General features: G+C 38.5%; 1 protein-coding gene across 2 annotated transcripts in view; it reads right to left on the bottom strand.

Moving 5' to 3' along the window:
- Nucleotides 1-23,067, bottom strand: part of ITGB6 (integrin subunit beta 6) — a 31,119-nt gene extending 8,052 nt beyond the window's left edge. The window contains exons 1-13 of one of the 2 annotated variants that reach the window (XM_015635551.2): nucleotides 23,027-23,067; nucleotides 22,779-22,855; nucleotides 21,963-22,042; nucleotides 18,948-19,152; nucleotides 17,794-18,040; nucleotides 16,910-17,075; nucleotides 16,233-16,394; nucleotides 15,385-15,480; nucleotides 10,629-10,718; nucleotides 5,892-6,026; nucleotides 5,264-5,681; nucleotides 4,603-4,825; nucleotides 1,976-2,073 (exon numbers count right to left, since the gene is read on the bottom strand). In XM_015635551.2, coding sequence (XP_015491037.1) covers nucleotides 1,976-2,073; nucleotides 4,603-4,825; nucleotides 5,264-5,681; nucleotides 5,892-6,026; nucleotides 10,629-10,718; nucleotides 15,385-15,480; nucleotides 16,233-16,394; nucleotides 16,910-17,075; nucleotides 17,794-18,040; nucleotides 18,948-19,152; nucleotides 21,963-22,042; nucleotides 22,779-22,839 — 1,981 coding nt within the window. In that variant the 5' untranslated portion in view covers nucleotides 22,840-22,855; nucleotides 23,027-23,067. Of the gene's footprint in view, nucleotides 1-1,975; nucleotides 2,074-4,602; nucleotides 4,826-5,263; nucleotides 5,682-5,891; nucleotides 6,027-10,628; nucleotides 10,719-15,384; nucleotides 15,481-16,232; nucleotides 16,395-16,909; nucleotides 17,076-17,793; nucleotides 18,041-18,947; nucleotides 19,153-21,962; nucleotides 22,043-22,778; nucleotides 22,856-22,959 lie in introns of both variants that reach the window. The other variant, XM_015635549.2, reaches the window with a different exon arrangement.
- Nucleotides 23,068-24,173: the final 1,106 nt, after the last annotated feature.

Below are 24,173 nucleotides of genomic sequence, written 5' to 3'. Positions count from 1 at the left end.
TATTAAAAGTGAATGAAAAGTTTGAAAGTGCTGCCTGCTGTGGAGATAAGCTGGTAAAGCAAAGCCATCAGCACCTGCAGAGCTGCTGGACACCCCATGCCCTGGCAGATCCCTGGGCTGACCTGACCTGCTGCTGGGAGCAGGAGAAGAAAACCTTGGCAAACCCAGAACCAGAGCAGGGAGGGGAAAGGCAGGACTCAGAGTCTCAAATGAGCACTCCCAGGAAACAGGAAGATATAAAGCCCACGCTTCTTTGTTGCTCCACACTTCCAGTCACTGGATTGCAACATCCACGTGCAAAAGAGAAACAAAATATTTGAAGTGCTAATGTTTTATTTTAGCCTAGAGCTTTTACTTTTTTCTTTCCACAAAAGCCTTGAAGCATTAAAGAAATTAAAGTATAAACCAGAAAGAAGTATACTACCCCATGAAGTTGCTCATAATCTGTCTTAAATATTATGTGGTGTGCTAGTTTCACCACTTTCAGACTGGTGGGTTTTGTTCAGGTAATAATTTTTATTCTATGATTATTTTTTAGCTATTATTTTAAAGATTTTTTTTTCTTTCAGGATTTCTAATGAGGCTACACAAGCATTTCAGATGAAACAGTTTGCAAAACCTGCTGCTTTTTTATTTGTGGTTTTTTTTTTTTTTTGAGGCATTTGTATGGGAGCACAAAGGTTGCAGCAACTGTTGTAAATAAATTTTAAATCTAAAGAAGTAGCTGAAAGTGCCAATCAGGGAAGCACAGGACATGAAAAAAGGAAATATGCAGGCATAGGAGATAATATTGTCATGTTTATATTCCTGTGACCTGTGTATGTGAACAGAACTATAAAAAAGGCTGTTTCTGCTCTTAATTAGTATTTGTTATATTTGAAAGCATAATGTTTTATACATTTCTAGCTACAAATATCTGCCACATTACAAAAGTAACCTGAAAACTTTACTAACTGAAGAGATACAATAGAAGTGCTTACATGTTTTTTAAGTAAAGATAATTTTATATTGATAAAAAAATACTGAAGTATTGCCATCAAAAGGTGCATCTTTGCTGGAAGTATGTACATCAGTGGCATTTCTGCACGCACACAGCTCTGGATAGGCTTCCAAGAGCTTGCAGATACAAACCTTAGACATGCACACAGGACTCTGCATTGTCGTCCTCAGTCTTATATTTGTTGTGTTTAATGCTTATGGTACATCTGTGATGTGGTTATAGCAAGCCTATGTCCTGCCTTACTTACCAATTGCTTGTGCCATAGGGCTGGGACTAGAATTGCCACTACAATAAACACAGACTGCCTGCTGAGCAGGCACCTTCCTTTACAGAAAAAAAAAAAAATGCACTTTTTTGATTGAAAGGTTTATTTTGGATCTTTTTGATTGTGGTGAGGTTTGTTTTTTTGGTTTTTTTTTCCTGATAGTACTATTTTAGTCAAGATTAATTGCCATTCTAGAAATTCCCATTGATGCAGGGCACTTTGAATTAAAGCAAACAGCTGGAAGATGTTCTTAGCCTTTTAGAACACAAGAAATATCTTTGCCACTGGTTAAAGGATTACACCAGCTGCAATCAAGACTCTGCCTAAGGACTGGAGTCAGGTTTTGTATTTGTAAGGCTGAAGAAGCCCAACTGGAACTCACGGTACAGGCATAACCTAAACTCAGGAACTTTCATCTATCACTGATTTGCAGGGACTGGTATTTATTAAATTCTCTACTTTCCTGGATGAACTACTTAGAAAATAGTCATGATGCAATGAGTTAATTACCTGGAAGGGTTATAGCAGCCCTGTTCTTTATTTCCTACTTGCCTCAGAAGAACCATAGACAGACAGTACATATTATATTATGACCCATAATACAATTCCACAGCAGAAAAACAAGGCTGCTTTCAAATATAGAATTACTGAAAGTGGAATGTCCTGCTAATCACACACACATGCAAGAAAGGAAGGCTGAGTATACCAACCCTTTGCCATGCTGACAGTTGCATCGACCAATTTGCATTTTTCACTGCAATCTCCCAGTGACTTGTCATCGGAAGCCAAGTGACATTCCACACAGCTCCTGTGCAAAATAATTCAGCAGCCCATCAATCTCTGCCTGCCACAAAGCAACAATACAAAAGCCAGTATATGTGCATCTGCATTTTAAAAAGGAACTAAATAAAAGGTCTTTTGCTATGGATACAGCAGTTCTCAGGAATATGATAGGTACTACCACCAAAGAAAATCCTGACAAAACCAAACAAAAAAAAACCAAAAAAAACCCCCACCTGAATAAAGGTATTGTGGATAAGCTCTGTCTTGTCCTCTATTCTCTCCCAGTTTGTTAGCTACCAGACAGCACCCCGGGCAACATTATTCATGTAGGTCTATCAAAGACATGTGGTTACTCACATGTAACATTCATCTTCAAAAATTAAAAAAATAAATATTCTGAACACTAAATATTCTCACACAAAATACCAGCTGAAGGAATTCCTATCAGATGAACAATATCTGAAATTGACTTCAAAGAGATCAAGCTGAGGCACCTACTATGAATCTGCCTTTGTTGCTAGTCTATTGAATAATGCATTAAAACACTTTTCAGGTGTCTCAACTGTTGTCTCTTGAATATGATTACTTGTCTCAGGAATTACTTAGATGCTAATTATACTAATGAAACTTACATGAAAATTATTTTTTTATTCAGTGGTGGAATGATTGAAATATTATTTAAAAACTCAGAGTCTAGACCAATTACTTTAGAAATCTCCCTGTAAATTCATTGAGGATTTTAATAAATCCAGGGTTTATTAATGAAAAACAAAACAACAAACAGAATTCATACATGAGTATTTCTGATGGAAAATGTATTTGCTGATTTCTCGCAAATAGCTTCAGCCAAACTGAGTGGTTGAGACTCTGAGAAGCAGCCTGAAAGACTGATTCCATAAAAAAAAAAAAAAAAAAAAAAGGAAAGAAATGAGAGAAGAAAGGAGAGAAGAGGAGAGGAAAAATGAAAGGGAAAAAGGGGAACTGCAACAGAATATAAAAAAGCCCCTGCCTATCTCCTTTTGCATTGAGTTACATATATCCATGGGAATAAGCTGAGGCTACTGAATTTATCTTCAGGATATGGAGGTGACCTTATCCCTCAGTCTGGAAATGGTGAATAGTAAAAGTCAGTGGGTAATGGGATAGCCTCTATCTCATGGAGATAAATTCAGTGTTGGTGGTGGTTTTGTCATATCCACCATGTTTCTCATGCTACACTCTCTTTCTCAGCTGCCTTGCCATTGATCTCCACCCCCTCTGACCTAGTCTTTCAGCTCTCTGTTACCCTACCCAGCTATTCCCAGTGTTCTCTCTCTTTTTCTTTTTGTGCCCTGTGTTTCAGCAAGAGAAGACACTGAAACAGAAAGAAAAGATCCAACACTGCATACAATATACATGTTTAAACGGGTTAATGTAATGCCTGTCATGTAACTTTTTATTTCTTATTCTTTGCCAGATTGGGCAGAGCAAAGCAGCAGAATTGTTCTTTTTGTTTAGAGCAGCTGCATGCAGAAATTCTCTTTGAACATACCAAGAGTCTCAGTTTTCTTAGGGCAAATTTAGCACTAACAGAAAGAGACTGATGAATTAATGACATCATAGAATAGCTTTTCACTCAGATGCACTGTAGATTGCAATGACAGGTATGAAAATACAGTGTTGAAGAGAAACGGGTCTCAGCTCTAAATAAGGAGACAGGACATTGTCGTGAGCCTTGCAACCTAAACTGCTCAGAACTCAGAAAGCAAAGCCAAGGTCATTAATAACGTGTGTTCTGTGAAGCCTAACCCAACTTCTAGCTTAAATTGCTGCTGAAGACTGCTCCATTTGAACTGTAGCCCTACTATTATACTATTATATTAGCTCATGTAATACAAGCATGAGCAATGGTGTACTTAGAGTGGTCATATTCACAACCTTCGTAATTTTGGTTGCTTTTCCTGTCATGCTCCACAGCATCACAGCAGGAAAACTACATAAATTGAGTATGCTCAGTGGACAGATGACATTTCACCATTTACAATCAATTTATCATCCACTTATACGTGACATACAGCTACCTACTTATTCATTCCTTGACTATTATCTAGTTTATTATACTTACACCTCTTTAATTCAGCCAAGCTTAACTGAATTCGGACTATGACTTTGCAAATGTGTGAAGCCTGAATGGACAGCATGACCTTACTCATTCATATGCATGAAAATGGTAATACAAATGCCAAATTTTTCTGTGAGGCCATATAAATGTCAGATAAGGTCACCATTCTGATTGATTAGTTGTACAGCCAGGGATAGCAGTGGAAGTCTAAAGTTTTACCTGTGCTGCTTGAAGTTGACTTAATAGCTTCACATAAAGCCCTTTTGTACAAGAGTAATGCTCATGAATGGTTGATAGATGAGTTGTGACTACCCACCTCAAAGGGCAAAGAAGCTCTTGGGTTCTGGTCTGTAAATCCAATTTACAGACATGGCAGTAAACACACTGCTGAGGCAGTGTAGGAAATAGATACCTGGATGATATAAACACAGAGGTTTAAAGCCAGCACATTACCGTCTGGAACTGCAGGGGTCACCGCAGAGAGGGCATTTTTCACACATTTGGCCCGAAGCACCTGGATGGGTGCAAGCACATGTCCCACAGATGCAGTCACCTCTCCCACTGCACAGTGTCCCGTCCTCAGCAATGCAGGTGCTGGTATCAGTTGTGCAATTACAGTATTCACCAGTCCATCCACTGTGGCACTTGCATTCCCCACAGTCACAGTCACCATTGCCTGTAAAAACATTCATTATACTTCAAATCATTCGCTTCTAATTCAAAAATAATCTGAAATATGATCTTTAAAATTATTCTCTTTAACAGAAAATATTTTTCTCTCTCTAACTCTTCTTCCAAACATTTTTCTTTCTCTCCCAGAATCTTCAGTTTTAAGTAAGAGGATCAGATTTTTGCTTAGACTGGCTGTAAGCCAGTGCAGCTCCATTCTCTCTACTGGAGTCCTCCACGCAGTTCTTGTCTCCTGGCAGTGCACAACCTAATTTGTAAGTACTTCCAATTTATAATGGCATAGCCAAAACTATTTTAAGTCTAAAGACCATTCATAATTAGTAATTCTTTACACGGAATTGACTGCAACTGAATATATCATGAAAATACAAATCCACATGGAGCTCGAAGTGCGGACAGCAAGGCCAGCACCGAGGGGCCGTACCTGCACACTGAAGGCCTCTGTGCCTGAGGCAGGAGAAGTCATTGCACTCGCAGCGGGGCCCGTACACCTTTCCGAAGGGGGACGGGTGGCACAGGCAGTGCCCGCAGTAGCAGTCGCCTCTGCCGCTGCAGGAGCTGTGCTCGGCAGGGCCCCGGCAGGAGCTGGCACCCAGGGAGCTCTCGTGGCACTCGCAGTGTGGCCCCACGTACCCGGGGCTGCACACACACACCCCGCACTCCAGAGAGCCTTTCCCTTGGCTGCACTTTGGGCTCTCCTTCTCCGCCTTGGCCTGACAGTCACAGCTGCAGAGGGGATGAATTTCCATCTCCAGCATGTCGCTGAGCCCCACAGGTTTTATCTTGATGAGCCTTCTGGTTTTTTCGCAAGAAGAGAGACTTACAGTCACGTTGAAAGAGACCTGGAAGAGAGAACGGGGGCTGCTGCGAGCACGGGGAACTCTACGGGGTGCTCAAGGAAGTGCATGGACAGGACAGAGCAAGAGGGTCATAGATACTGCCTGCTTTTTGCTGACTTGTTTGAAGGAAGATCATTTAATAAAGAGAAAACTCTACCTTGTGTCCTAAATTACATGAACTTCGTGTCTTTGGAGAATACATTCTTCACTTACTGTATCTCCCACTTTCACATGAGAGCATTTCCTCTGATGTGGAAAAAAGGTCCCATTGTTACAGATGGCCGTGAAGGAGAGATTGAGCCCTTCCGTCTCTCCCAGGATCTCCAACTCAACCTCAGACCTCAGCTCCTTCAAGGAAAAAAAGCGTGAGATGGATGGAGTGATAACACTGCTGCATGCTGCAACTGCTCCATGTCTGTGAACATGGACTGTAATTTATCCTGCCTTACACAGGAGCACACTCATGCTTTGGCACTTTGTTTACAGAACCCTCTATTGCAAGAAAAATGGGGAATGAGCAAAATGCCGACAGACCCAGCTTTCAGTGGAAAGCAATGGTGGTATCACTTTAATATCCGCTATCACAGGGCTTATTTCCTGCCCTTCCAGGAGAACAAATTCAATGTTTTATTAAATCACCTTTCATAACTCTGCTGACTGATGCAGGTTTTCTTTTAGGACTGGACTTTCTGAGGAGTGGATTTGTGTCCCTGATTGCATTGCTAGGTCTGGGCTTTTCCTGATTAGCCAAACTGTGTCAATACTGCTCCCTCCCTTCCTTTCTTCTCACAATGGAAATTCTTGCTTCATGAGCTGTTTGTACTGTTTTAACCTGCATTCAACAGCATCCCTATTATTTAAATCAATTTGTTCAATTAAACTTGAATTTTGTAAGTCACAAACTGTCTTTCTGAAATCACTCATACTAGGTATCTATATTTTAAGTCTTTAAAATATTTTATGGCAACTTTGCTTACACTACCTTAATCCAAAGCCTTTCACAGGCCATGGGGAAATTCCCTATGACTTCATTGGTCTGTGGATCCAGTAAATGGAAATTTTTCAAAAGTACCTCAGCAGCTGCTGAGAAAACATCTCACTAACTTGACTTTGTGCTCATAGTTTAATTGCCTGCAAAATACCCCCTGCCCTTCAGTCAGAGCACAGGGAACTTGCTGACTTTACTTCAGTGAGTCATTCTACTAAAGGTAGCAGGATGATTCACTGGAGTAAAGGTCTGCTGGGGTAAATCAAAGTAGAAATAGAGTAGGTATAAACCTGCACAGACAACTCCCTGTCCTATGTACATGTTCTGGATTCCTAGGAAATTTGTCTTAGGGTTGTAAAATTGTGCCCTGGGCATCAATGTTGGTAGCTTTGGATATGTCCAGATTTCCATTTCCATTTGATTTGGAGGTAAGTGCTTTTGTCACTGTTGAAACAATGCAGAGTTGTCAATAATAACTTGTTTGCCATAGCTGGGCTCTCCCAAAAGGACCCAAACCAGCAAATCTCTAGGTAAAGCTGTGGCTGTGGGCATGTGTTTATGTTACAGGAGGTATCACCAGTAGTCCCTCTTCCTCCAGCTGCAAACTTACAAGGTGCAAACAGAGTGCAACTGTGAGAGAAAATGAAATGCTGCTGAACACCAAATTGTAATACTTTGAATTCTGGAGTCTGTATTGGGTCATTTGAATGTGGCTTGCTGTTGTGAGAGATCAATTTATGCATCTTACAGCACTGAAAATGAACACAAACTGTAATAAATTTCAGGGTTTTAGATTCTAATATCTGAGAGCATTTCTAATGACATTTTAAAACTGATAAGCTGTCTGGCCATAGTTTGAGGACAAATAGAAGATAGTTAATAGCAAATAGGAGCTTTAAGCAATCCAGAGAGAAACATTTGTAGCTCAAAAAATTTTCTGAATGGAACAGACTAAGAAGTGCTAAATACTTGTGCCCTTGTGGTATCTGTCCTTTCTAATACATTATTTCTTTGTTCTTGTTTCTGTGTGAGTGCATGGATTAAAAACTGGGGAAAAAAAAGTGTAATTTTTCTGAAATTTTTAATTCTTGGAATGGCTTTAATCAAATGGCCTGCTATCTGTCACAAAGCATTTTAGCCTACAGCTCTGCAACACAAAATGCTGCAGAATTCAATGCTAAACAAAGCAGGCAGAAATATGCTTAGAGAAGAAAATGAACCATACTTGGAAAGAACATGAGAACTCCTTGCAACAAATATTTTGACAGCTCAGACTTTCTTAACTTGCTTACTTCCTCTCTAAAGTTTTTACATGGCAACACATGGTGAATAGCATTAGCAAACCTTGTGTTTGCACAGCAAGTAAATACTCAAAAACACTTTAAAAGTGTTAAAAGATTTAGCCTAACTCTGCTCCTAGGGGGCAAGTTATTTATTCCTTTTCTTGTGAGCAAAGAAGCAGAGACAGAGGACATCAAATTACACTTCTGAGAGTATAACGAAAAGTTTCTAACAAAAGTAGCTTTAGTTCTGTTTTGCATGTGATTTTCAGCTGTAGGTCTCCTGTCGTTTCCTTCTTCACAGTCAAAAAAAAATCCAGATACCTTTACTCCTGTCAAATAAAGTGTTTTTTTAGTGCTTCCTGCTTGGAAGATATTTGATCACAAAACAATAAGATTGTTAACCTTTAAGGTTAAGTGTAATAAAATGGACTTCGGGAAATTTTGAGTGTGATGTTGCTACTTGCACACTCCTTATATCTTGGAAAAACTGTGGGATTTTAGGACTGTACGTGCAGCTCTGGTGCATGGTCCAGACATGCCGTGCCTGGATGAGGTTGTGACAAGTAATGGCCCAAAGGCAGGAGAACCCTCCCTGCCACTCCTGCCGTGCAGCAAGCACAGAGCTCGGAGCTCCCTCCAAACCCTGCCCGTGGAACAGATGAGAACAGAACCAGCCAAAACCGCTCAGGAGCTGCATTGTGGTCACCACTGCCAGCCCTGCCACCTGCTCTGCTCAAAGCACACAGCAGCTAAAAAGCAGCTAAAAAGCCAGCAGAACCAGGAGGCTGAGGACAAGGCAGAGGACATAATTGTGCCTTTGTATAAACCTTAGTGTGCCTGTACTGTGTACTGCAAGCTCTTGTGGGCTCCACATCTCAGGAGGCACTCATGAGAGTCTGGGAGGGTAAAGAGCCGGTCAGATAAAGTTACCAAGGGGATGGAGCAGCCAAGGAGAGACTTAAAAGACTGGGATTCTAACTGGTAGAGAAGAATGGGGGTGTGAAAAGTGTCTCAGTAACACAATAAAATGAAATGATGAAGACACAAAGATAAGGGGAATGCAGAGCTGTTATTCACCAAACCCTACAACTTGGGAACCAGGGTGGACTCAGTGAAAATTTAAAGCATAAGAAGCAGGTTAAAATAGAAATAAGAAAATTGTGCCTTGACACAGTGAAACTGAACCCCTTCTTGTCATAGAAGGCAACAGAGGCCCACAGTATCAGCAGGTTCAAAAATGATAGTAGTTAAAAAATCATAGGCCACAGGAACATAAGCAGATGCTAAGGACAAGAGGCAAGGATTCACTCTTCACATCTTCAATATTCCAGTGAGGCATCATTCCACACCTATGTTACAGCAAAAACACACAGCACTGGGACAATTTTTGTGTGTTTTCCCATTACTTACTGACAATAAAATGGTATTACAGCTGTTAAATGTAGGAACCTGTGTCTATACATTAGACTGCCAACTTGGAGAAATGCTGATAGGAACCAGATGTGACCAGTAGCAGGTTGGAATCCAGAAGTAAAATTCTGTTGCCACTCAAAGTTTAGCAATAACTATGCTCATAAGAAAATTTCCTCATCTTCATTTATTACAATTTGTACACTCCCAAGATTAACTCTGAAGTACTCTCCTTAAAAAAAAATTCATAAAATAGAGAACGTCCTGGTATTTGCATTTCATTTTTAAAAGTCATAATTCAGCAATTGTATTACCTTCATTGCTTTTATAAGATTTAGAAGAGTTTGGTTTCCTTCCTATCACTAAGACCAAAGTAATTTTGGCACAACAATGACAATCTTATTTGGTTGTTAGAAGGAAGAGCAGAAAAAAAAGTAAGGAAAGAAAGAGAAGCTATTTGCAAAGAGTTATTTGTCATTGTAGACAACCTGTAGAGCAGGTTTCTAATAAAAATGGGCTGAGATGGATCAGAGAAATTGATGGAATATCAGTGTATTTGTAAATTAATATATCTGTGCAAAGATCTGTACAGCTGCTCAGAAACACCCTTCTGACAGAAGAGAACTAGACACCCAGGAGGTGTTTTACAAACAAAGCTCTGAAGAGCAGCGCTGTGTTTATGTTCCTGATATCTTTACAGTATTTCTTTGAATTACTTAAACAAACCCATTCAAGTCCTGGCATTACCTAAACAAACCCACCTTGACTCCTATGTTCCTCTTTTTGAAAACCTCAGAACAGCCTCACAGAGGCAGCATTAAATTGCTAAAGCAGAGAAGAGCACTGAGCACAGAATAGTGTTTTTCCCCTCAGATATTCCTGCAAAGCAATTTTTTGTCCGCTCTGGTGGCAGCTACCAGCAGGGAGAGTTGAGTCCCTGTTGAGATGTGGAGCTGAGAGATCTGAATATTAAAGAAGGCTTATGAGTGGGTGTAAAATACAGGAATATGAAGAAGGCAATGCAGATGACACACTGATTTAAATTCACCATTCTAGCAGAACTAAGGATCGACAGAAGGCTACAGGAATTTTGTTTTTGTGCTTACTTAATCCTCAGAGTGAACACTTTTCCTGTTAAGGTCAGCATCTAACATAAAAAATTATGTAATCAGTTTGTAAAAGGAATTAAAGACAATTCCTTTTACCAAACTGCAAACCAACGTTGCACATGTAAATGTGAAGGAAGAAACCACATTGTAACCCTCTTACCTGATATGCAGCAATGATCAACTGGAGAATATTTCCAGAATCCTTCTGTAGTCGTCCAACGGTAGCCCCAGGAATAAGCTTTGCATAATTCTGGAAATATAAAAAATGGATTTAAAGCCCAACAAAAGCCTGGGTGACAAGGAGCCACCATCTAGAAAAACCTCAAACCCAGAGAAAGAAAAAACCCAAAAAAAGCACCCCCCAAAACACCCCATCAAAACAAAAAAGCCAAAATAAAAATGAAGGAGCAGATAACAAAACCAAGTACATTAAAGCCAACTGAAATAAATGAGAGTAACATTTTCAAGGATTCCTGCAGTCTCCATTGCACATTCTTAATGAAAGAAGTCAGATGGAGAAGAGCTGGTTTCATTTGAAATTCATTGAACCTACATTCTTAAATCATCTCTATATTGGAAGTTTGATACTGTTCTATAAGCTCTAGTTTCTCCAAATTTAGAAGGAAGATATGTTTTATCAACATCTGCATTTCTCTTTAATAAAAATATCCAGAAACAGACTCATCTGCTTGATTGTTGTTGCACAGTTCAGGAGTCTTGGACCCTACATTCAGCATCTGCAGTCACATTTTTACCTTTGCACATGTATCTCAGTGCTCTGTGGCTCTGATGGATTGTATGTTGAATTTCTCCGAATAATACAGTGCCAATTTAGCAATTTATTTCAGTGATAAATTTTCTTCTCTTTTTGCATTAAATTGCACTGAGACACTAACATGATATCTGATAGCTAGATTTTAAATACAGTGAATTAAAATTTGTCTTGCTTGATTTTTAACTACATGAACTTCCCTTTCTTTAACCCATGCCTTTGGAAAACAATGTGTTCATCATTTAAAAAGAGGCATTGTAGCACTAGTTTTCCTTTACACATTATCATATCAATGCTGTTATTTTAAATAAAAGGAAAATATCCAGAGAACTATTAATAAACATGGGTAATTTGATACTCTTATATTCTTCTTATCCTTCATATCTCCAAAAGCTCTGTGATTAGGTTATGTATTATGTATGGAATAGTTATCATTCATTAGATTTCTGGTGCTATTGTAAATCAGTGGGATTAACTGCATTTTATGTTACAGCTGGCAACTTTGCATTCCTGACTCCTCCTGTGATTAGTACCCTCTCAAGGATTCCTGGAATATTGAAACTCTGCGTTTCATACATGTGGACCTTCTGAGAGAAAAGATGACAAACCTGGAATTTAAAATACAGTCCCCTTTAATCTGTGGTATGCAAAACAAACAGCAGGGATATGCTGCCCTGAACACTTTGGTTGATCTCTCCTCTGTGAACAAAAATTTTCTGCATGGTGATACAAGGATGGCATTTCAAGCCCAGGCTGAGTGTGTGTGTCCAGTCCATTGATTAAACCTCACCTCTTAGCAAATATTTCTGTTCAACCATTGCCAAGGTGAGGCAGACTGATGCTTTTGGGGTGATACTATTGCAAAACATCCAAAGGATATCACAGAATTTGGTCCTTTGGCAAATATTCATTAAAAGGTGAACTGCCATTTTATAGGGATACTTTGACAATTATATATTTGAGCCCATTGGGATTATGTCTCTACTTCAGCAGTGTAAATGATAGAAGAATTTTCAACATAAATAGTGTGCCATGCCAAATATATAAAAATAATTTGAAATTCTGTATGAGTGTGGAGACGAAAGTATTTTTAGTTCAATTTCCAGCAGTGCAATGCAGCTGAAACCCCAATTTTCAAGCTATTTATCCTGTGATATAAAAAGAAACAATTCATCCAAAAAAGAGTAATTTTTGTTTCAAAAGAAATGCTACTTAGTCAGGACTAAAGCTGGAGTCTTTCCCTTATCTAAATGAAATGAATACATTTTTAAAGAATTCAGCTTGAAAACAACATCAGCAATAGTAGCAGCTACCTCATGAAAGTTTAAAGACCAGTGTTTTGTTTTATACCAAAATAGGAGTGGTTAAAATATAATTATTATTGCCATATCCACAGATGCTTTTTGAGTGAATAGCTTGTATAGAATGAAAACATCCCCTGCTGCTTTGGCAAGACTCAGCTGAGACCACTGATGCTAGAAGTTAGACATACATAAATATATTAAAAAATACCTTTTTTTTTTCTTTAAACAAAAATCCCTTTTAAAAAATAATCTCAAATTATCAGGGCTCAGTGCAAAGAATTTTCTCTCTTCTTTTGCATCAAGAGATCTAAATGATCTCTTGAGGTTACTGTGCAGTAGTTTTTTAGGTGCATGGAAGGTTCAAAGGCAACACCAGCCCTGTTACAAGCATAGGTGTTCTGTGCTTGTGCCACCCCTAATATTTGTGTTAGATAATAATACACATTGAAGTGGACAAACTGAAAATTCTGTTAAAGAGGATCAAGAATATTGCATGACTGAATTATTTTGGGCTAAATTATTGGGGATTATACAGGGCTAGAAATACAAAATATATATTTGACAGTCTGAACACAGCACTTAAGACTAATGGAATCTATCAAGTCTATTTAAAGAGGTGCTTTCTAAGTCCTCACAGTAATTTTAATGTAAGCTTGTCCCTGAGAACTCTATTATAAATAGCGAGAGTCAGTATTGGTATCTGATGCAATTAGAAGCCGAGTTCAAGTAGATTTGAGATGAGATATTGGGACAGAGTCTTTCCACCTCAAAGAATAAATGGAAAATTTTTTTCAGGGAGACTACAGAATCCCCACCACCAAAGCTTTCAAGAGAAGTGAAACACCAAAACTTTTAGAGTTTAGAGTCCTCTGCCACTATTTCCAGGCTATCTGAGCAGGGGCCTTAGCACAAGAAAAATTCTCATTGTCTCTTGCTTTGTTCTTTTTGCATTCCTAAGCATAGATACAGATTATTTATGTTAATATTACAAATTTACATTACAGAGATGGAAACACAGCAATATTTATTTCCCTGTTTGCACATTCTACACAGACTTTTTAAAGGTAATTGCTGTCTGGAAAAACTGAGCTGTGACATTTCTGTATGATTTTTTGTACTTTCTTTGATCAATTTTCCACATCACCTACAGGACAAAAAGCAGACCACAATAAATACAGCTATCCATATTAGTGAAAGAAAGCAGCATTAAAAGGCTAAATCAGCAGATAGACTATATTCAGTAGGATTACTGTACAAGCTATAAGATAGAAGGTAGTTGTATTTTCTTTTTCCTAACAAAGAAAGTAACAAGAGCAAACCATTCCCTAGCTGGGTTAACTATGATTTTGTGTTTTGTGTTAGCTATAAGCCCTTGTTCAGTGTTCCCTGTTACCAGGGGAAGGGTACCTCTTGGTAGCTTTGATACTGACATAAGACACAGGGATACTGAAATAGAAACATCTTGGTAAGAATGCTTGTGGAAAACTTCGAGGGTGACCACAAGCAACTTCCAAGGTAAAATACAGTGCCACCAGCAAGAAAAATAGTTCTTTGGACAAAAAAAAGGCTCTATAAATCAAACAGGTATTTTCAAATTACCTTCCCAGAAAAAGCCCTTATTCATGAAGCATGCATAAAAAAATCACCTATAAGGAAAAGTATTTCACTTGTCATTAATTTGATCTCTATTAAGAAATTGTTGGAGGCACTCCATTTGTAAGTGATCGACTTCTACTGTTATCAATCTAAATTTTCATGATCCAGCTCAGTATTCAATATAGTCTTCAAAAAAGCAAGGCAGTCAGTGCTTCAAGGCACAGTGTTCCTCCCCTTGTCAAGGCTGGAATCTGAGAATCAGTTTAAGCAATTTGTGACTCTTGTCACTTTTGTCAAACAGCTGGAGCACCAATCTTACTCAAATCAACTCCACCCCTGGAACCAGTTGCAGAAGTACTGGGAGGTCTTCCCTGGGTTAGACAGAAATAGAAAACCATCCTACTGGTGGCTACCTCAAGGACTCAGCTGCTCTCTCTTTTTTCCTACTCTTTCTTTCCTGTTTTCCATGTGACAATCACAGCAGAGGAGCACCTCTCCTCATCACTGCACTTCATCTGTTAATACAGAATGTTTTGCAAAGGCTTCTCCTTCAGAAAGCTGGTCTTATTGTATCACCAGGATCATCCTTATTGGCTTCCTCTCAGACAACCTGAATAAATTTAGACAAGCAATTTCACTCTGCTTGTCCCCTTTCACACAGCAGAGCAGGGTGTAACCAGGCAGCCAAGCTTAGGCTGCAAAACCCCTTAGTACCCATGACGAACTCTTACCTAGAATCTCTTTTAGTGTGTTAAGATTTTTTTCCCAGGAGCAGGACTAGACAGAAAATGAAATAATTGAAAGGGTCACAGAAATATGGAAAAACCCAACAAACCAAGATCTCAGAGCTGAGCTCTGAAGATAGCTGCATGTTTCAAGGTGTGTTCTCATCTTATAAAAGTAAGAAAAGGTTCAGCTCTCCTCTAGCCTTGTAAAATACAAAAGGCTAATTACAGTGATTACACTGCATAGTTTAGCAGTGCATAGTTTGTCAATCCTTGATTTAAAGGATTAGTGCGATTCAACTTGAAATCCAGTTTCAAAGTTACCTTAGAAGTCCAAAATCAATACGTGAAGAAGCACTTAAGCAGAAGAGCTTTCCTCTGATATACAATTTCCTAGTTATTTTTATCACAAAATTATCTTGTAGAATTCAGTCCTTAGCACTAGAATTACTGCATCAGCTGTAAAAAAGGTGAACTTTAAAACAAACATTGCCAAACCGAACATTTTAGTTTGCTTACCTCATATATGTGAACTTGCTCATTTGTTACAGCAAAAATTAATAGAACATTGTTTTGCACAAGTTTGTCGATTAATTGTCCAATTGTGGGATACTCCTGCAAACAAACAAAAGAGAGGCACATCAACCTGTTTCTCACGTGCTTTCAGTTCCTTTCTCCCATGAAAGAAACATTCAAGTGATCATAATGAACACTTTGTTCTCTGTGTAGTATGAACTTTAATTAGGAATACATGTATACAAAATAAAAGATAGCACATATCATTTCCTCATGTTGTTTTTAAGGAGAACCCTCTGTGACAAGTACAAAGCCAGATTCCATAGTGGGGGCTTTGGCTCAGTAGCATCTGTGTTTTATATATCATATTTAATCCAAAGAACAACACTGCAGCAGAGCAACAGTATTTGTCCTACAATGAAGACCACAGTGTGTATATTCAGTATTTTTGAACACTGAATCTTAAGCTGGTAGATGCAGGAATAGTGTCCTGCAAATTCTTGAACTGGTCCTGAATTGACACCCTTTCAGGGAACATAATTAATGCAAATCTTGCCTTCCCTGCAGAAAGAAATACTACTTAGTCTAATTGCATGGGCTTTCCTGTTGTAGAAATCATATTTGTTCTTTCTTTTTTCTTAGTTATAATATTTCCAAATTCCATACAAACACAGTTTTCTCTCTTTACTGAAACATGCAATTACAAATAAAATAGATTACATGAAATATCTGGATTCCCCAGCTTTTACACATTTCAGTGTTAAAAGTGTAATTCACTAATTTTCTTAGTTGTCTGTGTTAGTCTTTAAATTTCCAGTATGTGAGAATGTACAAAATTTGTAGGCAATTACCAGAACAGTTGACATGGAATATTCATTATTATGGTCCAAATGACAATTCCCATCATTAGGAATAACAATCCCTGCCAGTTTACTGTCCATCCCAAAATGGGAATCAGCATCACTCACAAACACCAGCAAATGTAGAGAATCATTCCTCCATCCAATTTTTTCCTGTCATTTAAAACACATCAGATTAGCAAGATATATTGCATCACAGCATAGTAAAACAGTAAAATATTTGGAGAATGGCATCTCAAAGTAAATGAATAGCCTTGTTCTCAAGGAGGTATCAAAGACAACACATCTCCTAAGAAATTATGTTCATTCCATTGTCTTTGGCTAACATTTTGTTTCCCCATCCTTGTGTTTAATAACATGGGCTGGCCATGTTCATGTCAATCTGCTTACTACTCTAAACAGAGTTAATAAAAAAAATATTTAAACAGAAAACCAGACCCAGTAATTATAGCCATATTTTTCCCTGGCAATTAAAAGGAAACTTAGACTAAAATATCGCAATATGCATGTTTTACTTGTACAGCCAAAAGTATTTTCACACAAATTTAATGAGGCTCTTGGTTTGTGTTAAAAATTTTTGAAAAATAATCTGTCACTTTGAAATACCAACATATAATACTAGAAGAGATAATATATAGAATAATATTATACCTAGAAGTTTCAATTACCTTGCAAACAGCTGCCTGCATAATTGCATCAAATCCTCCCTCTGGAGTGTCTATATTAGCAGAAATTCGCTGTCCTTTCACAATTTCATTGAATTTTTCAGCATCATTTGTTAGTGGCAAAACATTTTTATATCCAAAGGTGGGTAAACACTCATATGGTACACTTCTGCAAAAAAAGTGGGACAGCTTATGGATAATAGAGGGTGAAAAATCACTGGAATGGCTACTTCAGAGGCCCCCCTGGATTAGTTTTGGTCTTCTGTCTCTTGTCTGTGCCTGAGAAGATTTAGTGAAAAACCTAAGGTAATTAAAGAGCATTCGGTGACTTGGGCAACAGAAAAAAATCCACATAAAGGCTGGGAAATGCCTCCTAGAGCAGAGAAATTCAGCTAGTTACCAACGTAGCATGGCCCTTGCCATGCCCCCTGCTATGCCTTGATCTCATATTTGGAAGAATATTGGGATCTGTACCTCCTTAATGGCGTTCAGAGACAACCACCAAGGTGCTGCAGTCCTGATCCAGGTTCTCCCCTACACAGATTAGCTAAGGGCTAGGGCAGCCAGGGGCTGCAGAGACTGCGAGACCTTAAGGTGGGGTGGGGTGGGGGGGTTGGAAGCAGGAGAATAGCATAATAACATATTAAGCATATTTGCAACTAGCAGCAAAAGCTAAAAGGAGACTCACTCCCACATTCCTATATCCTAATAAGACTCAACAGAGTGAAGATAAGAGGGTGAGATTCAAAGAACCAAAACTTGTTCCACAAACTGACTCATTAACAGCTGGAAGAGGGGAGAATTTCCAGTGAAATCAATTTCAGCCTAAAGATTAATATTATGACAGCGTTGGCACACAAAGAGATGTAGGGACTTTCCCTGCCTACCTGCAAGGGTTGTTTATTTCTGCAGCTGTAGTTTTGATAAATGGTGAAACTGGTTTTTCAACAAAAGATCCAAACCCCAGTCTAAAGTTGCTTGTCAATTTTGACATCTCTTTGGAAAGAGTTGAACCCAGTTCTTTAATTGTATTCAGATCATCATCCATGGAAGCTGAAAGATCCATGAGGTAGTAGAGATCAATTGGATAATCTTCAGTCTGGCGAACCTTGATCTGTATTGTTTCTTCATGTCCTATTAAGGTCAAGGGAAAGTGAGATACATATCAGCACTTCTGTGCAGAGAACACGAGCAATGACAATTTCTTCATAAACTTCTCTATGGTGACAATTATCTGGTATTTCAAACCACCAGTAGTATTAACAAAAAAAATTCATAAATTGTCAACAAAAATATCTCAAATAAGGGTCTGAAAAATTAAAAGTAGTTCTAATGTTTGGGTTTTTTTCTGAACAGTTTTTCGTAATGCAATAAGCACAGAATTAAAATCAATTCCTATAATTTGAAAAAATATGAAAACATTCCTTCAGCACAATGCATCTTTAGAAAATTTAGATATGAAACTAATTCAAACTAGAGGTAGCACTTTGGGGTCCTACCATATAAATTTAAACAAAGTCAAAGTGTATACAGAGATTTTATTCTCAGTTCCAACAGTATGACCTGACCTAACTGGATGTCTCTTACTTTTTTCTATTCCAAATTTTCTCCAGGAAAAATTCACATCTGAAGAACCCCAGGGTAGTTCAGGAATGCTACCATTAATGTCACTAGTACCTTGTAAATCCTCAAAGCAAGATTTTATGCTGCCTCTGAGATACTGTGCTTGCTAGACCAGCAGGGGAGAGGCACAGGAGCTCGGCTGGGGAGGAGCCAGGGGCTTTCATTCTCTCTCTGCCACCTCACTGGCAAGAGAAGAGAGGAACTAAAAATATATATCTTTATTTTTATGATGTACCCAGCACTTCTGAAAATATTCTGAACTCAGCTGAACCTAGTTTTCATGCGATGAGTCAACAGATAATTTTGGACTTAAAACAGGTTTTCGTCTTTATTCTGTCAAGATATCTTTTTGATTGTTCAATCCAAGAAGTTTCAGTTCTTCACACTGTCTGAAATAAATCTATGAACTGTGACTTACCTGGTCGCAGCCTCAGAGTTAATTTCTGGGGATAAATCTGTGTGACATCAGAACTGTTCTTCTGGGCTGATGCCGTTAGGGGATCATTTCTCTGGATTTCTACTTCTGAAATGGGAAACTCAATCGAATTCAACTGGCATCCTTTGGACAAAAGATTTTCCAGGGTATCACACCTCCCATGAATTCCAGATGAGTCTGTGTAATTCTAATGCAAACAGGAGAAGGAAGGGATGAGTTAAATGTTTTTACTGACTAGCCACCAGCACCTGCCAGACAAAAGGTCAGTCCAATGCAGGGAATGGAAACAAAGGTGCAAGTTTGTGCAGACTAGTATAGAACTAGATACAGGTGGCACAGAAACCCAAATTTGCCCTTCATGGGTCATGTCACACAGGTGTATAATTAATGTAACTTACACTGGCTTGTTATCCTGGGAGAAACTGCTCTATTGTTGAGGAATGGGAATTGTGCCATCACTGCATTTGGCTTCTCGCAGTACTGGGATTGAGAACACAAAGCCCCTCTGAGCCACTGGTTTTTCTATCACAGGATTGTGCCACAAATTCATCAGTCTTTCCTACACAGTTTTGAACTGCTGACTGAAGCATGTCTTTTAATAAAAGAGGTCTTGCTGATAATAAACTCCTGGACAATTTGTGACAAACCATATGTGGGTACCCAGTGTTTACTGGGTCTTCTTTTCTGGCCTACACTTTCTGCTCCACTGTCATTTAACCTGTTCACTGAAGCAGGCATCGAGTCCTTGTTCCTCTGCCTGGTGCCCAACAATGACCACAGCCTGTCCCCACAGTTCCTCAGCACCAGTGGTGCTCTCAGCATCCCCACACCTAAATTTGGCCCAGCATCCCCCTTGACCTTCTCCCAGCCAGAGGAAATCACAAGCCTACAGATATCAACTGGATATCTCACAGTCTATTTTCATTACTCAGTTGAAAGCAGTGATATGCATTCCTTTCCACAGCACTGCCACAGGGTGGGTACTAACCTCACATGGTGCTGAAGTTAATAGTTACTTTTACAAAGAGGCTTCTGTGTCTTATTATAATTTCCCAGAACTATATCTAGAGTTATAATTCTCAAAATCAGTCAGCTGTCTCCCAGAAACTGCTCTGACCTGCAAGCTTTTTTGTCCAAAACCTGGGCAATGTCTGACAGAATCAGCTCTGCAACATTCAATTCCTGGCAGATGGTCATGGGCCCATATCATGCATCTGCTCTTTTCTCCTAGGCTTGGGCAAGCAACCCATGCATCAGCCATTGGACCACAAATATTCTCTGAATTCAGTCACTGAAAAACTTTCCATGCAAAACAAAACAAATTTGTTTTAAACCTATTAAAACCAGAATTATGACCCTTTTTTCCACCAATATATCACCCTTCGTGCCTGAAAATTGTCAGGGATCTTATATATTTAGGTGGAAACAGTGTTGAGGCACCTGCTGGGAAAAGTGGTTTATTACTCTCCAGACTGAACCTGATGCATTTGCTCAGGCAAAACTCTGACCCACTTCTTCTTGCATACAGTACACATAAATGACACGTACCCTTATAAACCTTTCACAGGGAGATCCATATAATCTCCTTTAGTTACACAGTTTGTAACTTTTCAAAACGTGTGAAGAAACAATCTCTTATTTCAAATACAAAGTGTGTTCTTATCCTACAGAAAACAGTGGTTACTTTGGAGGTGATTTTGTTTGCTATGACACTAAAGCTCCTATGTTTTTTGCACATCTGATGTGCTGTTTTCTAACAAAGAAATGAATGAGCTTTTGAACAAAGAAGAAAAATCTAAATCTTCACTGTTTACTACAGTGAAATTTTCAACAGTTCCAGAGTTTTGTCTGTTTTGTATTTTTAACTCAATAAATCAATAATTTATATTGGGTTCTTTTTCTTCCCTGAAAATACATGGCAGTAATAAAAATTATGTGATCCAATTTCAACAAAATCCTGTTTTATAGTAAAAATATAAAACCTATTGCAAACACTGTAATGTGGGGTCCTTTAGACCTCCATGGTAACATATTATGCAAATGGCAAAAGATGTCTTTTTAGATTTTTTTTTAAAATATGCAGGTTTTTTGTTCTTAGCTATTTCATGAAGAGTATTTTAGTCCCACACTAAGTGTCATTTTGCTGTACACAAGAAAAATAAAACTGTTAGCAGCAAAAGTGCAATCCAGAAAATAAAATTAAAAATACTTACTTTATTTCTCTACTATTTCTGACAAGTATTTAGTTGCAATAGCTGACTATCTTGTTAATGCCAATGAACTAAGATCTAGAGCATTTACTGTCAAGAGGGGAGATACTATTTAGCACCATTTATAGGAGAAAGTTTTAAAAGCAGAGATGTGGAACCACTTGCCCAGGGCTGCACTGAAAATCTGAAACAAAGTTATAGGAAACAAATCCAGCTATATTTTTTAAGTCTAATGTTTTAGCCAAAACACATCTGTATCATATAAATTATAAAGCCGACATTGTCATACTTAAAATCAACCACAGATTAATAACTTCTATATGGAAGTTTTATATCTGCAAACTTTTACACTGTTGATACCTGCAAACCTTCTGTTTACATTGTCTGGCTGGGCACATAATCTGTAAGATACAGTCTGGCCTCTGACTTTGTGTCTGGTGCTTCATCATCAGTGCTGGGGGTGAGCTAGCCCTTGGGCTGATGATCTGAGACCCCCTAATAACATTTCTATTTCTGTCTTAGATTTGGAAGGCTGATGTTTTTTTCAAAAAAGCAAGCAAGCAAACAAATAAACAGACAAACAAACAAACAAATATCCAAACAACCATACTGTGAAAAACAGACCATGTAGAGTAGATTAAATTCCACTTCTGATCCCCAGGAAGACTTCACTAAGTGCTGCATGCATTACAAAACCGTGGGCTGACCCAATTAAGTCAATACTTCATCACTGGGAGTGACTACAAAGACTTCAAGTCTTACTTTGAATTTTTTTTTATCACTCTACCTCTTGCAAACACCAAGCGCAGTGTGGTCCGGAAAGCAAACAATCTTCACAAGTCACTGCGCTTTCCTGAGAACAGGTCCCTGAATTTAAACCCAAGAAGATAAAAGGCTGTTAATAATATGCTTAATCATTCAATTTATGAAGAAACTTGTCATTTAGAGAATGTAGGTGGTGAAAAATGCACACATTTAGCCGTATTTAGGATGACTGATAAAATTTCTTCTTAACGGTAGTTCTATTGGTGAAAGATTAACTCTCCAATAAAGATTCAAACCTCAGAATTGCTGGCAATTAACATACCTCCTTTTGCCTGCTTTATGGGTGGCATTCACTTAGAACATATTAACTGGTTCCCTCCAGTGCACCTGATAGAGTGTTACATGTGTTTCTAGGATGGTGTAGCTAAGTAATTTCCAGCATTGCCAGGGATATTAAAAGAACAGATTTATGCTCACTCTGTATGCATAAAATTGCTTCACTCAGCTCTGTAGATACTTGATATGATTTTTACCCATTGTGTAACTGCTAGAGAAACACTCAGTCATATGTATAATATGAAAGATTCTTAGCAGATCAAACTGTGATTAGTGAAAAACAAAATTGTTCGAATGTCTGTCTCTTTCAAACCTGTTGTGTTATGTAATGGCCACCAAATTGTAGATGAATTGGCAATGCAGCCCTACAGCAGTCAAAAAAAAGTCATTAAACAGAAAGGAAAGATTAAATACAGAAGACAGAGAGATATTTCATGTCAACTTCAAGCAAGAAACAATGCAAAATGGTTTTGAAATTGATCGCCCTGCCCCTTAGCCTTACCTTGCACATAGTTATTTCTTTGCAGAAATAGGAAACAGAGGCAAAGCAATTCAATCCCCATTCGTTTTCAGTGCTGGCTGCATGACAAAAAAATATTAGCTTGTTAATTATCGTCTGCGTAAAGGTAGAATGTCGTAAAAACCATGCATTCCTGGAGGGAATGTTTTCAGATGTCACGTACACCGGATTGCGAGGAAACTTCAACCCCAGCGGGACAGACCATGAACAAAAGTGAAAACAAGGGCTACCTGGGCAGGTAAAGAGGACAAGCTGTGCACACAGTAATGTGAACATGGTTATCACTTCCTTGTTTTCTTGGACTCCTTATAAGGCATACCGGGAAAATTCATTCAGGTGAAGATTTCTGTCAGTCCCAGTCACTCTGGGTCCTAGAGCAACCCAGCCAAGAGACCAGGTACAACAACCCTTTTAAGGCTCCTTCAAAATAACACCTTTAATTGTGCCCCGAGGGGAGATGGATCATTAAGATTGCCAAGTGAGTATATACCTGGAGAGATGTAAAAATCCCACTTTTTCAGATTTCCTGATGTGAAGGGAAACTCATAAAGGCAACTGTGGAAAAAAACAAAAACCAAAAACCAACACAAAAAACCCAACAAAAAACCAAAGAAGCAAAACCAAAAAATCAATCACAGATTAAAATGGAGGACTTGGCTTCAGTACTTCAAGATCCCAAGTACATTGATTTTATTAACATTCCAAACTGAAAGGGAAATGCTGCAGTTGTGGATTTCTTTAATATACAGAAGAAGGAATAATTTTAATCCCAGTACAACTGACTTGTAAAAATATAATCATGTCAGCCTTAACTCTGCCTAATAAGTGGCCGAATATGCTACATCACAGAAATGACTGCATAACAAGTTATTGCTGTCTCTCCTCTGCCTTCCCAAACTGAAATGAATGAAAAATATGTATTCTTTACCACCTTATTAAAAGGAAATAAAATGTTTTATTTCCAAATTTCATCTCTTCCCATCTTTTATGCTCTGCTATTGTCTGTTTTAAAAATCATTTGTTCAAGACAAGTCCTGTCTTTTCATAAGGATTTGCAATAGTAAAAGTAGGGATGGGTCTGTATTACATAAATTCAACATGCCTGAAACATTCCTGGGCATTGAGGCCAGCTGGCACAGAAGACCTGAGTTTATGATCGCAAAGAACCTATTGGGACCATTCTAGCAACCAAATTGTGCCCAGAAATGGTTTGCAGTGAGTGTTAATTGGGAGAGGTCAAATTCATGCCAGGAAGCATTTTAACAGTCTAATAGCAGAGATAATCTCATTCTAGTGCCTGGAAATATTCCCAGGCACATCCAATTTTACTAGTATTTACACAGACTATGGGTAGTTTCAGTAGCAACTCAAACTGGA

Source organism: Parus major, chromosome 7, assembly GCF_001522545.3.
Source record: "Parus major isolate Abel chromosome 7, Parus_major1.1, whole genome shotgun sequence".
NCBI classification, from domain to species: Eukaryota; Metazoa; Chordata; class Aves; order Passeriformes; family Paridae; genus Parus; species Parus major.
This window is presented reverse-complemented; position numbering and strand designations above follow the sequence as displayed.